General features: G+C 44.8%; 1 protein-coding gene across 1 annotated transcript in view; it reads left to right on the top strand.

Moving 5' to 3' along the window:
- The window catches only part of LOC149438024 (NACHT, LRR and PYD domains-containing protein 3-like), a 56,745-nt gene that overhangs the window by 5,304 nt on the left and 33,775 nt on the right, over positions 1-17,666 (top strand). Inside the window, exon 2 of the mRNA XM_089660317.1 lies at positions 2,865-3,035. Within this exon, the coding sequence (XP_089516443.1) occupies positions 2,865-3,035 (171 nt within the window). The remainder of the gene's footprint in view (positions 1-2,864; positions 3,036-17,666) is intronic.

Genomic DNA, 17,666 nt, shown 5'->3' with positions numbered 1-17,666 from the left:
AATTTCCCCAATCCTCCCTTTTAGCACAACCCCCTGCCCAATCCCATCTCCTAGCACAAATCCCCCCCAATCCTCCCTTCTAGCACAACCCCCTGCCCAATCCCATCTCCTAGCACAAATTTCCCCAATCCTCCCTTTTAGCACAACCCCCTGCCCAATCCCATCTCCTAGCACAAATCCCCCCCAATCCTCCCTTCTAGCACAACCCCCTGCCCAATCCCATCTCCTAGCACAAATTTCCCCAATCCTCCCTTCTAGCACAACCCCCTGCCCAATCCTCCCTTCTAGCACAACCCCCTGCCCAATCCTCCCTTCTAGCACAACCCCCTGCCCAATCCTCCCTTCTAGCACAACCCCCTGCCCAATCCTCCCTTCTAGCACAACCCCCTGCCCAATCCTCCCTTCTAGCACAACCCCCTGCCCAATCCCATCTCCTAGCACAAATTTCCCCAATCCTCCCTTTTAGCACAACCCCCTGCCCAATCCCATCTCCTAGCACAAATCCCCCCCAATCCTCCCTTCTAGCACAACCCCCTGCCCAATCCCATCTCCTAGCACAAATCCCCCCCAATACTCCCTTCTAGCACAACCCCCTGCCCAATCCCATCTCCTAGCACAAATTTCCCCAATCCTCCCTTCTAGCACAACCCCCTGCCCAATCCTCCCTTCTAGCACAACCCCCTGCCCAATCCCATCTCCTAGCACAAATTTCCCCAATCCTCCCTTTTAGCACAACCCCCTGCCCAATCCCATCTCCTAGCACAAATCCCCCCCAATCCTCCCTTCTAGCACAACCCCCTGCCCAATTCCATCTCCTAGCACAAATCCCCCCCAATCCTCCCTTCTAGCACAACCCCCTGCCCAATCCCATCTCCTAGCACAAATTTCCCCAATCCTCCCTTCTAGCACAACCCCCTGCCCAATCCCATCTCCTAGCACAAATTTCCCCAATCCTCCCTTCTAGCACAACCCCCTGCCCAATCCTCCCTTCTAGCACAACCCCCTGCCCAATCCTCCCTTCTAGCACAACCCCCTGCCCAATCCCATCTCCTAGCACAAATTTCCCCAATCCTCCCTTTTAGCACAACCCCCTGCCCAATCCCATCTCCTAGCACAAATCCCCCCCAATCCTCCCTTCTAGCACAACCCCCTGCCCAATCCCATCTCCTAGCACAAATCCCCCCCAATCCTCCCTTCTAGCACAACCCCCTGCCCAATCCCATCTCCTAGCACAAATTTCCCCAATCCTCCCTTCTAGCACAACCCCCTGCCCAATCCTCCCTTCTAGCACAACCCCCTGCCCAATCCCATCTCCTAGCACAAATCCCCCCAATCCTCCCTTTTAGCACAACCCCCTGCCCAATCCCATCTCCTAGCACAAATCCCCCCCAATCCTCCCTTCTAGCACAACCCCCTGCCCAATCCCATCTCCTAGCACAAATCCCCCCCAATCCTCCCTTCTAGCACAACCCCCTGCCCAATCCCATCTCCTAGCACAAATTTCCCCAATCCTCCCTTCTAGCACAACCCCCTGCCCAATCCCATCTCCTAGCACAAATTTCCCCAATCCTCCCTTCTAGCACAACCCCCTGCCCAATCCTCCCTTCTAGCACAACCCCCTGCCCAATCCTCCCTTCTAGCACAACCCCCTGCCCAATCCCATCTCCTAGCACAAATTTCCCCAATCCTCCCTTCTAGCACAACCCCCTGGCCAATCCTCCCTTCTAGCACAACCCCCTGCCCAATCCTCCCTTCTAGCACAACCCCCTGCCCAATCCTCCCTTCTAGCACAACCCCCTGCCCAATCCTTTCTCCTAGCACAAATTTCCCCAATCCTCCCTTCTAGCACAACCCCCTGCCCAATCCTCCCTTCTAGCACAACCCCCTGCCCAATCCTCCCTTCTAGCACAACCCCCTGCCCAATCCCATCTCCTAGCACAAATTTCCCCAATCCTCCCTTTTAGCACAACCCCCTGCCCAATCCCATCTCCTAGCACAAATCCCCCCCAATCCTCCCTTCTAGCACAACCCCCTGCCCAATCCCATCTCCTAGCACAAATCCCCCCCAATCCTCCCTTCTAGCACAACCCCCTGCCCAATCCCATCTCCTAGCACAAATCCCCCCCAATCCTCCCTTCTAGCACAACCCCCTGCCCAATCCTCCCTTCTAGCACAACCCCCTGCCCAATCCCATCTCCTAGCACAAATTTCCCCAATCCTCCCTTTTAGCACAACCCCCTGCCCAATCCCATCTCCTAGCACAAATCCCCCCCAATCCTCCCTTCTAGCACAACCCCCTGCCCAATCCCATCTCCTAGCACAAATCCCCCCCAATCCTCCCTTCTAGCACAACCCCCTGCCCAATCCCATCTCCTAGCACAAATTTCCCCAATCCTCCCTTCTAGCACAACCCCCTGCCCAATCCCATCTCCTAGCACAAATTTCCCCAATCCTCCCTTCTAGCACAACCCCCTGCCCAATCCTCCCTTCTAGCACAACCCCCTGCCCAATCCTCCCTTCTAGCACAACCCCCTGCCCAATCCCATCTCCTAGCACAAATTTCCCCAATCCCCTGTTCTTGTAGCTGCTGACTTTTATTTTTTGACAGTATGAGTGGAACTCCGCTTTAAAGAGGAGAGAACTGATTTTCAAAATTAATGTTATCATTTTGCAGATTTTATGATGTGTTAAGTGAACCTGCCTGCAAACAAAACCCAAGTATGTTGCCCATTCCTATTAGTCAGGGATTGAGCACACAGCTGTGTGTGTGTCAGTATAAAAGATCATTTGTGTTTTCTGTCACCTAACTCCACTGGGACAATGTACTTTGAGTATATCATGGTGTGTCTATTTTGTCTCTGCAGCCTCCAGGATTGTTTTGTATTATCCCCATGCTGTGATGAAGTCCGCTCTGCTCTTATCACAAACCAATCTCTCATAAAACTGGATTTATCCAAGAACTCTCTATGGGACTCTGGAATGAAACTTCTGTGTGAGGGGCTCCGACATCCTGGCTGTACTCTGCAGGAGCTGAGGTGAGAAACTTACTATAAATGATATAATCTGCAGGACTCCAGAATAAACCTTCTGTGTGAGGGACTCCGACATCCTGGCTGTACTCTGCAGCAGATTAGGTGAGAATTACACTATAAATGATATAATCTGCAGGACTCCAGAATAAAACTTCTGTGTGAGGGGCTCCGACATCCTGGCTGTACTCTGTAGGAGATGAGGTGAGAATTATACTATAAATGATATAATCTGCAGGACTCCGGAATAAACCTTCTGTGTGAGGGACTCCAGCATCCTGGCTGTACTCTGCAGGAGATGAGGTGAGAATTATACTATAAATGATATAATCTGCAGGACTCCAGGATAAACCTTCTGTGTGAGGGGCTCCGACATCCTGGCTGTACTCTGCAGGAGATGAGGTGAGAATTATACTTTAAATTATATAATCTGCAGATCTCTGGAATAAACCTTCTGTGTGAGGGGCCTCAAAAATCCAGAGTGTACCCTGCAGGAGATGACTGGAGAATAATATATAACTAGAAAATCTACAATTTATGGGGAAATTGTGTGAAGTGTTCTTTCCTCCACCAGTAGTCTACAACTGGAGTGGGCGAAGTGGCTTAGGTCACTCTGCTGGCTGCTCACACACCTGGGTTCCTATGGCAACTCACTCTACAGCAAGGGCAGAGGAGCGGTTAAAAACAAACTGCTCCAACTTGCTCACTTCACTGGCGGTTGCCATCTTCAAACAGCTGTAGTTTTAAAACTATTAATCCTACAGTGAAGAGCGTTACATTGTGAGAATCACAAGACCCAGACCTACATTGCATAGTATGTCTCTGAAATATTAAAAATGAAGGCACAGTTGCAGTTTAGATATTGCCCTTCAAATTTGAGGTGGCTAGAGTGGAGTTTCAATGAATGTCAATGGGTGGCATGAGTTGCAAACAAATGGTCAGATTGTGAAAACTATCAGGACTATGGCTTAGCCGTGAACATTTTTAGTGGCAGCAGGGATAGCTGAACATTGTGATATAAGATTTGTGTAGGTGGGCTTGAAAATGAGGGAGTGATGGCAGTTTACAAATCATGTTCTGATTTTTCCTTTCACACTGTAGCTTTTGTCAACTCCCACTCTAGTTTTGAACATTCCACCATTCATTCCTATGGGACCAATTTCACCACAAAAATGCCGATATTTTGTGAACCATTCGGTGAAACGTTCCACAAAGTAATAGCACACCAATCGGGAACAATCTGCAAGTTTCGGTATATTACTGTCTATGTAGTGTAACAACTGTGGGAGGAGTTAGGGGGGTAAAATTGGCTATAATAATAAGAATATATATGTGAGATAACAGGAAGTGGTCGCCATGCAGGAACATTTAATAAACACAGCACAAAAATTAAATCAAATAAATAAAGTCCATATTATTAAGGGTTCATGCACACTGGGGGGGTATTTTAATAACGCTGGTTATTTTGAGGTTTTTTGAGTTTTTGCATTACCATTTAGCAGCGTTTTTTGCTAAAAAAAAGTCCAAAAATTCTAGTTTGACGCATTGTACTGCATTTTGCAGCGATAGGCTCCATGTACACACACCTACCGTGACCACTGACTGCAGGAAACCGCAGGTTATTTGTTGTTTCAGTGATTGGAGAATAATGTCTAGTATACAGAATGAGAGTATCAGACAAATGATCATCCGTTTTCTTTTTTTGCGTGCTAGTCTCCATATCGAAAACAAAGAGGTTACTCAACTTATAAAAATTCTTGTACGACTGAATAGAATTTCAAAAGCGATGATGTGCATCGTACAAGAAAAATTTGCATTATCGTCCCTTCGGGTATTCGCATGAATTATTGTGATCTGCTCTCAAAAGCTGTGTAAGAACGATCCAATTATCAAATGATTGGTTCTAGTATGAAAATTTGTATACAGTTTTCTTATCACGTGTACAGGCCTTAATACTAGAAGTAATACAGTACTCTATAGGGTTCTTGTATAAACTCTGTGAGGGATTCCGAGATGCAGGCTGTATCCAACAGGGGCTGATTTGTAAATGATATTTGAAGTATCATAATAATAGGCAGGATTCTGTAATTATTGGATTGTTGCATTTACCTGTTAAATCCTTTTCCTGTACATCACAGGACACAGAGCAGGTTATTATTCATGACTACCTGGGATGTCCCAAAGCAATGTACATGAGGGGAGGGAGACACAGTAGCCACTAACAGGTTCAAAGACACTACTCAGCAGCCCACAGCACACTGCTGCCAAAGGCAGTATTCTCAGTGATCCTTACATCCACCTGATACAACCTTGTGAAGGTATGTACTGAAGACAAGGTTACAGCCTTGCAGCCTGAGTCGCTGATGCCTGATGATACATAACCCAAGCTGCACCAACATTTTGTGTAGAGTGAGCCATCACTTAAAATGGGGAGTCTTTCCATTCCAGCCAGAGGCTTGGGAAATAAGCTGACAAATTCAACATGAAATAGCCAGCTTAGTAGATGTCTGAGCCTTCCTTGGACCTCCAGGAAGGACAAACAATGAATCTGACTGCCTGATCACAGCAGACAATTTCAAATACTGTACAACTTGACAACCCACACCACATCCAAAGTGCGAAGGGCCTGAGGATTGGGAAAAAAAGAAGGCTAAAACAATGTCCTGTATAAATGGCACTTACCCCAACCTATAACTGGCCTTTGCCGCAAGGAGCACATGGAAGAGCAAAGCATGTATCAAAACAGCAAACAAAGATCCCAGCTCACTTGCCAGCCTGCAAATAAACCAAAATAACCCTGTCTAACAGTTCACACTAAAAACAAGGGGTTTATTTTGCACACATTTGCAAATATATGTATAAGCTGCAGAGGCCACGTCACGACACCCCTGTATACTGCAGTATTAACATTTTGGGAGTCTCCAAAGTTGGAGCACATACAGTTGTGTTCAAAATACTAGCAGTCAGACATCACTAACCGGATCAATCACTGTTTTTGGTGGAAATGATATTTCTACATGGCAAATAATTTCCTAGCAGGTGTAGTAGAGTAATAGAAATCCAACAGACCCAACAGTCATGACATGCATGCTGCTGATTCTGTGTCATTGAATCACTCATTGAAAGGGGCGTGTTCAAAATAATAGCAGTGTGGAGTTCTATTAGTGACGTCATTCATTCTTTGATAAACAGGTGGCAATTATTGCCCTTATTTAAGGAAGGAAGGCAGCATGCTGGTTACAGTGCATTTCTCTCTGAAATTCTGAGGAAAATGGGTCATTCCAGACATTGTTCAGAAGAACAGCGTACCTTGATTAAAAAGTCAATTGGAGAGGGGAAAACATATAAAGAAGTGCAGAAAATGATCGGCTGCTCAGCTAAAATGATCGCAAATGCTTTAAAATGGCAACCAAAACCTGAAAGACGCGGAAGAAAGCGAAAAACTACCATTGGAATGGATAGAAGAATAGCCAAAATGGTGCGGACTCAGCCAACAATCAGCTCCAGGAAGATGAAAGAAGGTGTGACGTTCCCTGTGAGGACTGTTACAATTAGAAGACGCCTATGTGAAGCCAAGCTATCTGCAAGAAGTCCCCGCAAAGTCCCACTGTTGGGAAAAAGACGTGTGCTGAAGAGGTTACAATCTGCCAAAGAGCACATTGACTGGCCTAAAGAGAAATGGGGCAACATTTTGTGGACTGATGGAAGTAAGATTGTTCATTTTGGGTCTAGTGGGCGGAGACAGTTTGTCAGACGACCCCCAAACACTGAATTCAAGCCACAGTACACTGTGAAGACAGTGAAGCATGGTGGTGCAAGCATCATGATATGGGGAGGTTTCTCATACTACGGTGTTGGGCCTATTTATCGCATACCAGGGATCATGGATCAGTTTGATTACATCAGAATACTTGAAGAGGTCATGCTGCTCTATGCTGAAGAGGAAATGCCCTTGAAATGGGGGTTCCAACAAGACAACGACCCCAAACACACCAGTAAACGTGTAACATCTTGGTTCCAGACCAACAAGATGGACGTTATGGAGTGGCCAGCCCAATCCCCGGATCTTCATCCAATAGAAAACTTGTGGGGTGACATCAAAAATGCCATTTCTGAGGCAAAACCAAGAAATAGAGAAGAACTGTGGAATGTGGTCCAATCATCCTGGGCTGGAATACCTGATCACAGGGGCCAGAAGTTGGGGGACTCCATGCAACACAGATGTACAGCAGTTCTCAGAAACAGTGCGACTACAACCAAATATTCATGAAGTCATTCAAAGGAAAGCAAAATCTTCAAACATTTCTCAGTTTATATAGTGAATGTTTGAGTTTGTAAAGAAGAATACAAACACTGCCATTTTTTTGAACCGTCTAATATTCACTTTTCTTCCATTTTTTTAGAGGAACAACACAAATTTGATGTATTTTTCTTCATGTTGTGATTTGGAATAGAATGTGTCGTGTTCCCAATGCATTTGTGTGGATGGAAATAAAAGCTATTAGAAGGATTTTCAGCTTTATTCACTTTTTTCAACACACTGCTATTATTTTGAACACAACTGTATATAATAATAGATTAGGGATGGGCTGTATGTTCAACTTGATCATTGGCTGTTTGTGTGTTTACTGAACACACAAACATATGGGGCATTTAGTGGGATGTTCGCGCCCCACAATGCAATGTGCTCTGGCGGCGCATTGTGATTGGCCAAAGCAATGTGACGTGTGCAGTGTTAAAGGAGCAGACATGTGCACTGATATAGGAGAAGCCTTGTGCACTGTTATAGGAGGGAATAAAATGACTAAAATAGTTTATAGTGCACCAAGCACAAACATATGGCACCCAAGCACCAAAATCCCATCCCACACAGAACAATAAAGTGATATAAATCCCATACAAAATCCCCACCATGTCCAAAAGGTCAAGAAGGAGAGGCACATTACTGCTGATATGTGGTCCAGCAGGCATGGTCAGGGACATTACAAATCTGTCACGGCACACTGGGTAACTCTGCTAGCAGCTGGGAAGGATGCAGGACAGGGTTCAGTTCTGGAGCTTGTTCCACCACCACACCTCCAAAAACCTGGTGGTGATTCTGCCACATCTGTCTGCTCCACCCCCTCCCCTTCCCCTTCCTCTATGGCCTCTTCTGCTGAATTGTCCTCTGAACCAGCAGTGCTTCATAAGCATCCAAGGGGCTATGCAAGCAGTCAGGATAAAAGATGCCACGTGGTGCTTCAGCTGGTCTGTCTAAGGGACAGGAGCCACCCCTGGCCAGAGATTCTGTCAGCTCTGCAGGGGCAGACTCAGAGGTGGTTGATGCCACGGCAGCTTGAGCCATGAATGGTTGTATATGACAATGGCACCAAACTTCTCTCCGCCCTCCGACAGGAACACTTGACACATGTTCCATGCTTGGCACATGTCCTGAATTTGGTGGTGCAGCATTTCTTAAACAGGTACTCAGGCTTTCAAGATCTTCTGAGGCAGGCCAGAAAAGTCTGGCCATTTCTGGGGTTCATACACGGCCAGTGTTCGGCTGCCTGAAAATAAATGGGAATTCAACCTGCCCACCAACTGACTAATTTGTGACATGTCCACTCGGTGGAACTCCACTTTGGTAACACGGCAGTGGCTGCACACACAGCAGAGGACCATCAATGAGTACCTGTGTGAGAATGGCACAAGGACAGGCTCAGGGGAGTTTGGCTTCTTCTCACCTCACCAGTGGCTGCTGACAATGGATGCATGCTCTGTCCTGTCACCATCTGAGGAGGCCACAAGGATGGTGAGCTGTGACACTGCATGCATCAGTGACACTATCCCTGTAGTCATCCTGCTGGAGCACAAGCTGCATGGAATCATGGACAGGGCACTGGAGGCAGAACAGAGGGAGGAAGAGGAGGATTTCCTGTCCTCTCAAGGCCCCCTTTATGCAGAAACCATTCCTGCGGGGCCGCAGAACACACAGAAGGAGTAGGAATAGAAGGAGGAGGATTGCAGCAGCATGGAAGTAGAGGATCACATACAGAAGTCATCCTAAGTGACCCAGAGGACACAGAATCTCCTGCCTCCTCAAACCTACACTACATGGGCTCCCTGATTCTGCAAAGCCCACGTCAGAACCTGAGGATTCGTGTTATCAAGAAGAGGGATCAATACTGGTTGGCAACCCTTCTTGATCCACGTTACAAGGGTAAAGGTGCAGAGCTCATCCAGTCTTCCCAGAGGGAGCAGAGGATGAAACATCTTTGAGGACGCCTTGAAAAAAAATTTGTGTAACGCCTTTCCAGACACTGGGAGGTCACCATTTCCTGGACAATGTGTTTCTGAGGCTTCACTCTGTCAAATGAAGAGTGGTGGAGAAGGCGGCCAGCTGACCGATTAAACAGTTCTTTAGTCCTCAGCGCCCAGGACTGTTAGGTTTAAGCACCCATCGGCAGGGTCTGCATCATATGGTGCAGGATTATCTAGGGGCAAGAACAGACTTGGAGACCTTTCCAACTGAGCATCCACTGGGTTACTGAGTCTTGAGGATGGATCACTGGCCAGAACTTGCTCAATATGCCATCGAGGTACTGGCCTGTCCTGCATCCAGTGTGCTTTCCGATTGGACATTCAGTACTGCTGGAGGATTTGTGATGGATAAAAGAGTGCGTCTGTCCACAGACTCCGCTGGCCAGCTGACATTTATCAAAATGAATCAGTCCTGGATCAAAAGCAACTATCTTGTCCCTGATGTTGATGTAACTGATAACATTTGTAAGCTCGAAAGAGCAGGGCCCTCGATCCCCTCATGTTTTGCATTGTATTGGTATTGTTCTGTCACATGTTCTGTCCCCCTTTGTACAGCGCTGAGCCAACTATCGGCGCTTTATAAATACTGTATAATAATAATAATAATAATAATTTGTTAGGGATCTGGGATCACTTGAGGACTGTCTATGTTTCCTATCCTATTCCTCAATATTGATTTTGCTAGCTTCCAAAAAATTTTTTGGTTTAGGGCACCACCAACACCCAAGGCCCAATTTTTCAACACCAGTTTCATAGGTGCATGTCATTTCTCTTAGACTGTGAGCTCCAAGGATCAGGGCCCTCCTAACCCTCTTGTATTGATCTGTATTGTTGCTGTATTGTCTCCCGTTATATTGTAAAGCGCTGAGCAAACTGTTGGCGCCATAAATCCTGTATAATAATAATAATAATTTCATTTTTTTCACCATTTTTCTCTAATTGTTAACAATTTTTAACTGCAGGGCCTATTCCTGCACCCAGCAATAGTAACTGTGAGGGGATACAGTGTTCAGGCACCACCAATACCCAAGGCCCATTTTTCTACACCTGTATGATAGGTACATATAATTAGAATTTTCAGAGCCGGGTTCAATCCTGGACTTGTCAAGAATAACTCTGAAAGTTTGCGGTGTGGAGGCACCAACTGTTCACCTGCCAGACAACCCACAATGCATTGAGGTCTCACTGTGCACAGTATCCACCTCACACTATATAAGACAGAGGGGAAAACACTCTCCTTCCAAAAAAAAAAAAAAAAACATTACATAAAGAATAATAATTTACAAAAATAATATACACAAAAAATACATAAAAAAACAAATCTGGTATAGATTTTGGGGGGGAAACCCCACTCTGTTCTTTTTTTTATAAACATGTTATTTAAAAAAAGAAATGTCAGTCCTGACATTGCAGGTATTTTAAGGGGACCCCCAAGACATGATATTTAAAGGATTTTTTTTTTACTTTCAGCAATGAAAAAATGACCGTTCCTTTAAAAATGGTGTTTTTAAAAAATTATTTTCACTGATTAATCTCCCTCAGGGCAGTACCCAAGTCCCCATACCACTTTTATGGCCAATACCATGCATATAAGCCTTTAAAATGGGCACTTTTGAATTTGCAAATTCAAGTCCCATAGACTTGTATTAGGTTGGATGTTCCCAGCGAACTTTTGGCCCGTTCGAATGCTCTACTGCCAACTGAACCCAGAGGTGTTTGCCCATCTCTAATAATAGATAGATTAAGGGCAGGTATGCTGGAAGGAGCCCATAAAGGTATAGGAACAAACTGGACACCCAGCAATAGCACAATGGCAGCAGCCAACAGTACAAACAAAACAATATCATGGTTAACATGAAAGTCTGAAATAGTGTTGGGCTACATGTTCGAGTCGAACCTAAGCTTGACCCGAACATATCCCATTTGTGTGTTTTCTGAACACATGAGCGTTTGGCAGGCTGTTCTCCAGCCACACCCCACAATGCACTGCACCCTGACAGTGCATTGTGATTGGTCAAAGCAATGCACCTGAACCCTGCCCCCTTGTGATGTCATAACAGTATTTAAGAACTGTCATCGGGGGTGCCGCTGTCAGATGGTGGGATCCAGCAACGTGAGCAGATCGCTTTTTTTTTTCTTTTTTCAAGTAGCGGTGGGCATCGTGACATTGACATTGAATTTATTTCAGGGGACATTTTTTAAAAAAAAATATTTTTAATAAAGGACTTGTCAAAGACTGTCTCCTGTCTTTTTTACCCTACACTTTTTTGTGAATAGATAGTGGTACCATGTACCCCATACTCGTTCACATGGGGAGCCAGGGTCTAGGGGCCACCTTGTTAAAGGGGACTTCCAGATTCCAATAAGCCCCCACCCACAGACCCCCACAGCAACAGGCTACGGTTGTGGAGAAGAGGCCCTTGTAAACAAATATCAAGGCTGAAATATGCTCCTTAAATGGTACTCAAGGCTAATTTCAAATCAATTCTGGATTGGAGAAAAGCCAAAATCTGACCTATCACATATTTACTAGGATGAAATTTCCCCTAGCTTCCCACCGGGTCACATAAGATTGCTAGGTCCTAGAATAGTACATATTAAACAAATACCACAGAATGAGTACCCCCTGAGCTAGCATTTTGTGAACACCTAGGGGGAGCCGTGGCCATCCCTAATGGCAGAGCCACAAACTAAAAGTTCTGGTCCTGTATTGCACACATGAAAATAGACATCCTTAATGGCCACAAATGCTAGGAAGTCTCATGGATACCACTGAGTGTATTGACCCTATTGAAAAGTCTGGACCTGGATAGACTTGTTGAGGCTGATGAGGTCCAAAACTGGCCAAACATCACTGTTTAGCATTAGGACCATGACCAGGTTCAAGTAAAAACTGAGGAACCTTTTGGCTTCTGGGTCTGGCCCAATCACCCCTTGTGAAAGAAGATGCTCGAGAGCCTGAAATAGCATTTATCTTTTTTGTGGATTCATTGAAACATTTGACCTCTTAAAATCACAGAGGAGGAAATTCTTGAAACTCTAGTCTGTAAAAAAGAGTGACTGCAGAGTCAAACAAACATCCAACCTCCTCTCGCTACATCTACAAGTGCCAGCAAATGCCCCCTCAGCTGAATCGGTGAGGACACCCCTTCATTGGGAAGAGGCCATGGAATCTGACTTAGCTGGCTTAGATGCCCAGGATTTTTTATGAAACTGGCCCTGAGCCTTCCCTCTAGGGAACATAGCCTGAGAGCACCAAAAAGACTGTCTAGAACAGCCCAATGCAGATATAGAAGGAGCAGTTGCCATATGAGCCAGACACTTATTCTTTTTCTTGAGAGGTAGAAGAGAACTCTTACCTCCTGAAATCCTATGGATATATTTATCCAGATGCTTCCTATGCAAACTGAAAACCTGTCAACAACTATTTGCAAAGCAATTCTTTGAAGCAGGTTTTCATCAACTGAATGCAGTTGAATGTACAAAAGACCAAAATAAATTTGCTGAATGAAGTCCTTTTTAGGCATCCACTGCAAAACGGGGCCAGAGGAAACTCTGTTAACATCTCCAGGGTGTTACCCTTAACATCTGCAGAGTTCTTAATCCATCCCCTAAGACTCTGACAGACACCAATAGCTGCTACAGCCAGGTCTTTGAAGACCTGAATGTCATCAACTGGGCAAGTCAAATTTATAAATAGATGGGAAACTGCTGAGATCTACCGAGAGCATGTTCCATTTCTTTGAGAACTTTTCCTCTAAGTGCCTCTTTGGAGCCGCAAACACCCTACCTAGGTGATCCCACTCTGCATGCAGCATCTATTATAAGAAAGGATGTAGGGAAAATACTGGGAACAATATGGTGGACATAATGATCCCAGAGTTGAAAACTTAATGGGTGCAGAATTGGCAACCTGAAATAAGCCCAAAACATCTCTGTCAAGGAATGCACTAACATCCTTTGAACCTGAGAGACAGTCAAACTGTGGATTTCCTAAGGCTCAGATTCCTCAGACGTGGAATCCAATGTGTGTCTGTCTTCAAGTTCTGCCCCTTTGCCTTTCACTGTATGTCCACCCACTCATCATCCACTACAGGGAACTGGACAGGCGTAGGGAATCATCCATTCTTTTTACAACCTTGCCCTATGAAGGCAAACATGCCAGCAAGTTTATTCCATAAACTAGCCAAGGCAGATGCCATATCAATCTTCAGAACATAAGCTGAAGAAGTTGCCTTTGAATTAGCCACCATACCAGACAGACATGTGGGCTCCAAAGCATCTGACACGCCTGGCCTTTTTGGTAAAACCATATTGATGGGACTATGTCCAGAGTCTTCAGTACCTGACATGGCACACAAGCACCCTCCTAACTGTGCTCCCATCTCCTGGCTTCTGGAAGACATTAGGCTTGCTGAAACTATAATGGGGCCCCGTACCAACAAGGCAGTCCCAAATCAGCTGAGAGGATGCATGCGTAATTTGTAACCAATGCATAGGTTACCCCTAGGAGACTCTTTAGCTTCCAATGCCCTTCTCTTGTGGTGTAATCACATGACCATCAAATGAAATGTGCCTAACCTGTGCCACTGCTGGCTCCCTGCCGCTGCTGCTGCTTCAGAGCAACATACTGGATTTTTACCTTTACCAAGATGGTAAAATGGACATTCCTCTATCTCTTAGTGTTCACTATCTTGATGTGTAATTTTTTTGGTCCTGAGCTCCCAGGAGAAGTATATGAAATTGGAGAACAAGAAAGGGGGGTACTCACACAGGGAGACACAGAAAAAAACATTATAGAAGCAGTCCATACAGTCACTTCTACAATTTAGCCCACAGTCTGCTCTAAAAATGTAAACAAACTCATGGCTGTTATAACAACCAGGAATTTAATTACATGCCACATGTGTAGGGGTACTATCAGTGGCAGTAAAAGGGTCAATACCAGCCATCCAACCTTTATGTAACCCTCTAGACCAAGATAGCCCAGAGTTCACCAGAGTCTTTATTGCTGATTCTCACATAACAAACCATATCTTTCACATTTCCACACATTGTTTATTAACTCTCTACAAGATTCAAGAAGCTGATAGAAACAAGACTATCCACTTCCAAGCCTTTGGCTTGAGTGAAATCATGTTAAAAATTCTCCAACACTGCCATGAGGGACTTGCACCAATAAAAAAATACAATCAAGAGGTGGGGATGTGGCCTGGGCATGCTGCATGTGAGTTTGGACTTGGCACCCAACTTCCCAGTGGCAACAAGTTGCTCAAACCACTGCTCTTATCTCACCCTGTAGAGCCTTCATACAGCGGACATGCATTTGAGATGTCTTGGTGGTGGTCCAATTGGGCAAAGCTACACAAACTGGTGGAATTGTTTGCTAGCACAAGAAAGGGAAAGGCCAATGAGGGTGACAGCTCCCTTTAGGGATGGCAGTTCCCCTACCTCCTTCTGCTTTCATTAACACCTAGATGGCATGGATACGCATTTATTTTCATCTCCAATCAGGCATGGTAACCAAGATACCTGAGACAGCTTCCCTCTTCACATCCTCTGATTCTAAAGGGCCAAAAGCAGTTTATACTGTGACACTGTACATAGCACAGGCATACACAGAAGATGACTCAGAAGACACATTGCTTAAAGGAAAAGTTCACTGTTGGAACATTTTACATGTTCCCATTGCCACAGCCACTGCTCCTCCCTCTGACAGGTAATACGGGAGAAGTTTCCTTGTACTATCTGTCAGATTTTGAAAACAGCGTGGCCATGTGGGGCTCTGCCAACACGGCCTCGTCACTCATTCACAGAGTTCTGTGAATTAGTGCCTACAAGTCCCGGCAGCCTTAGCAGCAGTCAGCTTGTAGTTTCCAATGAACTATCACGGGGCTGTGGAGTGCCGTGATAGTTAATTGAAGCTTCCTGTCAATATATCTGTTTGGCTGTACATCTCCATATGGCAATCAGATATTCTGACAAGTCTGCAGAAGATCTGCATGGCATCAGCGATCTACTGATCATTGGTGCAATGCTTTCCAGGCTCCTGCAAAAAAATGTGCATTTATTATTTTTGCCAAAAAGGTGAACTTATCCTTTAATTATCTGGCTATGGACACAACTGCTTCTGAAATTGTATTGAAAAGCTTACTGATCTCTCTCAATTCCTTGCTACAGCAAAATAATACATTTTCCATCTTCTGTAATGGAACCTTTATCTGAGCATGTTAGAACTTGCCCAAACATTCAATGGGGACAGGTTGGGGATAAAGTACACACCATACGGCTTTATGTGGATGATGTCCATTGTATGCTCCAAAGGCTCTTTGTGTACATGCAATGTTCACCGCACTAGATTCAGGCTGTCATTTTTCTGACAGTTTACTAGCTTCACTGTGTAGCATGCCTTGTTACGATGTACAACATACTTCCCCCATAGCTCCATTCCTATTCTAGGATTTGTCAGGAATGCAGAACAGTGCTCTCCTGCTAAGCTGTGAACCCACTCTGCTCAGACAGCTAGAATCCTTAACATATACCTATGGATCCGTACCTTGATGGGGCCAGCCTGTAACATTTGCTTTGGGCCATGAATCCTACATTCATTGTTCTTGGTTCTTTGGTTCAATAGGTGAATTAGCTGCAGGATGCTATACAGGTCCAAGAGCATGGTCCATTAATATAGCACCTTAGACCTTAAAGACCACTTTGGGGTTGCGGTTTTAAAGGCACAGGTTATGGGTAATCTGTATTTGAGTGTTTGCCCTGACTATTATTGCCTCACTTACTCTGCCTTATAGGTAATGTGTTTATAATGTTTACCTACTAAAACATTGACAGTCTTTTCTTCCACTTCACTACCTGAATGTCTTCTCTGGTCAGTGATGTAGTGTCCAAAAGACTTTTCCATGCATTCTTCCAGCCTCCATTTTCTGCTGTTAATATAAGCTGATAATTTGCTGTCCGAGGATAGTTTCACATTGGATCCTAAATGAGAGAGTAACCTGTGAGGATGTGATTGTAAGGGATGTGATTAGCCTAAACGCAGGTGCTGAATATGAAATGATTAGTGTATTTAAAAAGGCTAAATTATGTTTGTAAGATAATATGTTAAAAACCATCATAGTCATAATGTCACATGAGTAAGCACATACAACCTTAGGCTTCATGCACACAGGACATTTTTGCAGCCACTTTTAGGGGTGTCAGGAGGTTTTTTTTTACTGCTTCCAAACAGCCCTCTATGCAGGGGTGGACGATTCGGGCTCTCTGGCACTGCCCTAGGGCCCAGGGTTAATAGGGGGCCCCATGAGATGTCCCTGGTACCTTTCATAGGCTTTTTGGGGTGTGGTTTGAGTGTGGGCAAGAACATAAGGGCCCTATGATCCTCTATTGCCTGGGGGCCCCATGAGTTGTCAGTCCACCCCTGCCTATCCTATGTGTCCATGCACATAGAAGCTTTTAGTAGCAGTAATGTTTACCAGCAGAAAAAAAAACCCCAGGGTCAGTGCGTCCAGGAGCAGCAATGCTTTGGCAGTAAAAACGCTTGATGCTGATAAATGCGCCTAAACGTGTGTTAATGCTAGGCTTATTCATTCTGGCCAAATAAATGAATTAACGCCAAAGTGCTTGATGCTTGTAAACATGCCCAAATGCTTGTAAAAGCTTAGATACTTTTCTGCAAAAATGCTGCTGCCAGGAGGAAGGCTTCTAGGAGAGTTTTATTTTAACATCCTGTGTGCATGAAGCCTTATACACATGAAATTCAAGTGGGGGATGTAGTAGTTCAGTTGCGTATGTACTAGATGAACAATGATATAATGATTCTTAGAAAGTTTCAATGGCCTCATTGAGGCCATCTGGGATAAGTGTGTTCAGTCCACGTATCCAGGAAGTTTCTCATTTGCAGAATCTTGTAATTCTGTTGTATTTCTTGGAAACAGGGATTTGTTCCACAATCATTGCTGATGGTAAGTGCAGATCTTTGTTGTGATGTATCAAGAAATGCCTTGACACACTGTGCTTCTTATATCCCAGCCTGATGTTGGATCTGCTTGTTTACAAATATATAGGATGGACCTCCCGTGCTACCTGCCTGTGCACCAAAGAAAGGGGGAGCTGCTATAACCTGACTATATGCCTAGATAGAAATAGATGTATAATACAACAAAATGGTGTAGCGCTATCCCAAACATTCTGTAACTTCATCCACATATATAAATTATATTATACAGTGTAGCTCAATATAGGTGGAAACAAGTGAAAATATTAACTATAGAACTTTAAGAAACCAGAAAGAAATCAGAATAAAACCACAAACTGACCATGAAAAAT

Source organism: Staurois parvus, unplaced genomic scaffold, assembly GCF_062004578.1.
Source record: "Staurois parvus isolate SC_StPar_1 unplaced genomic scaffold, SC_StPar_1.0 ptg001224l, whole genome shotgun sequence".
Lineage (NCBI taxonomy): Eukaryota > Metazoa > Chordata > Amphibia > Anura > Ranidae > Staurois > Staurois parvus.
Note: the sequence above shows the minus strand (reverse complement) of the source record. Positions and strands in the feature narration are given on the sequence as shown.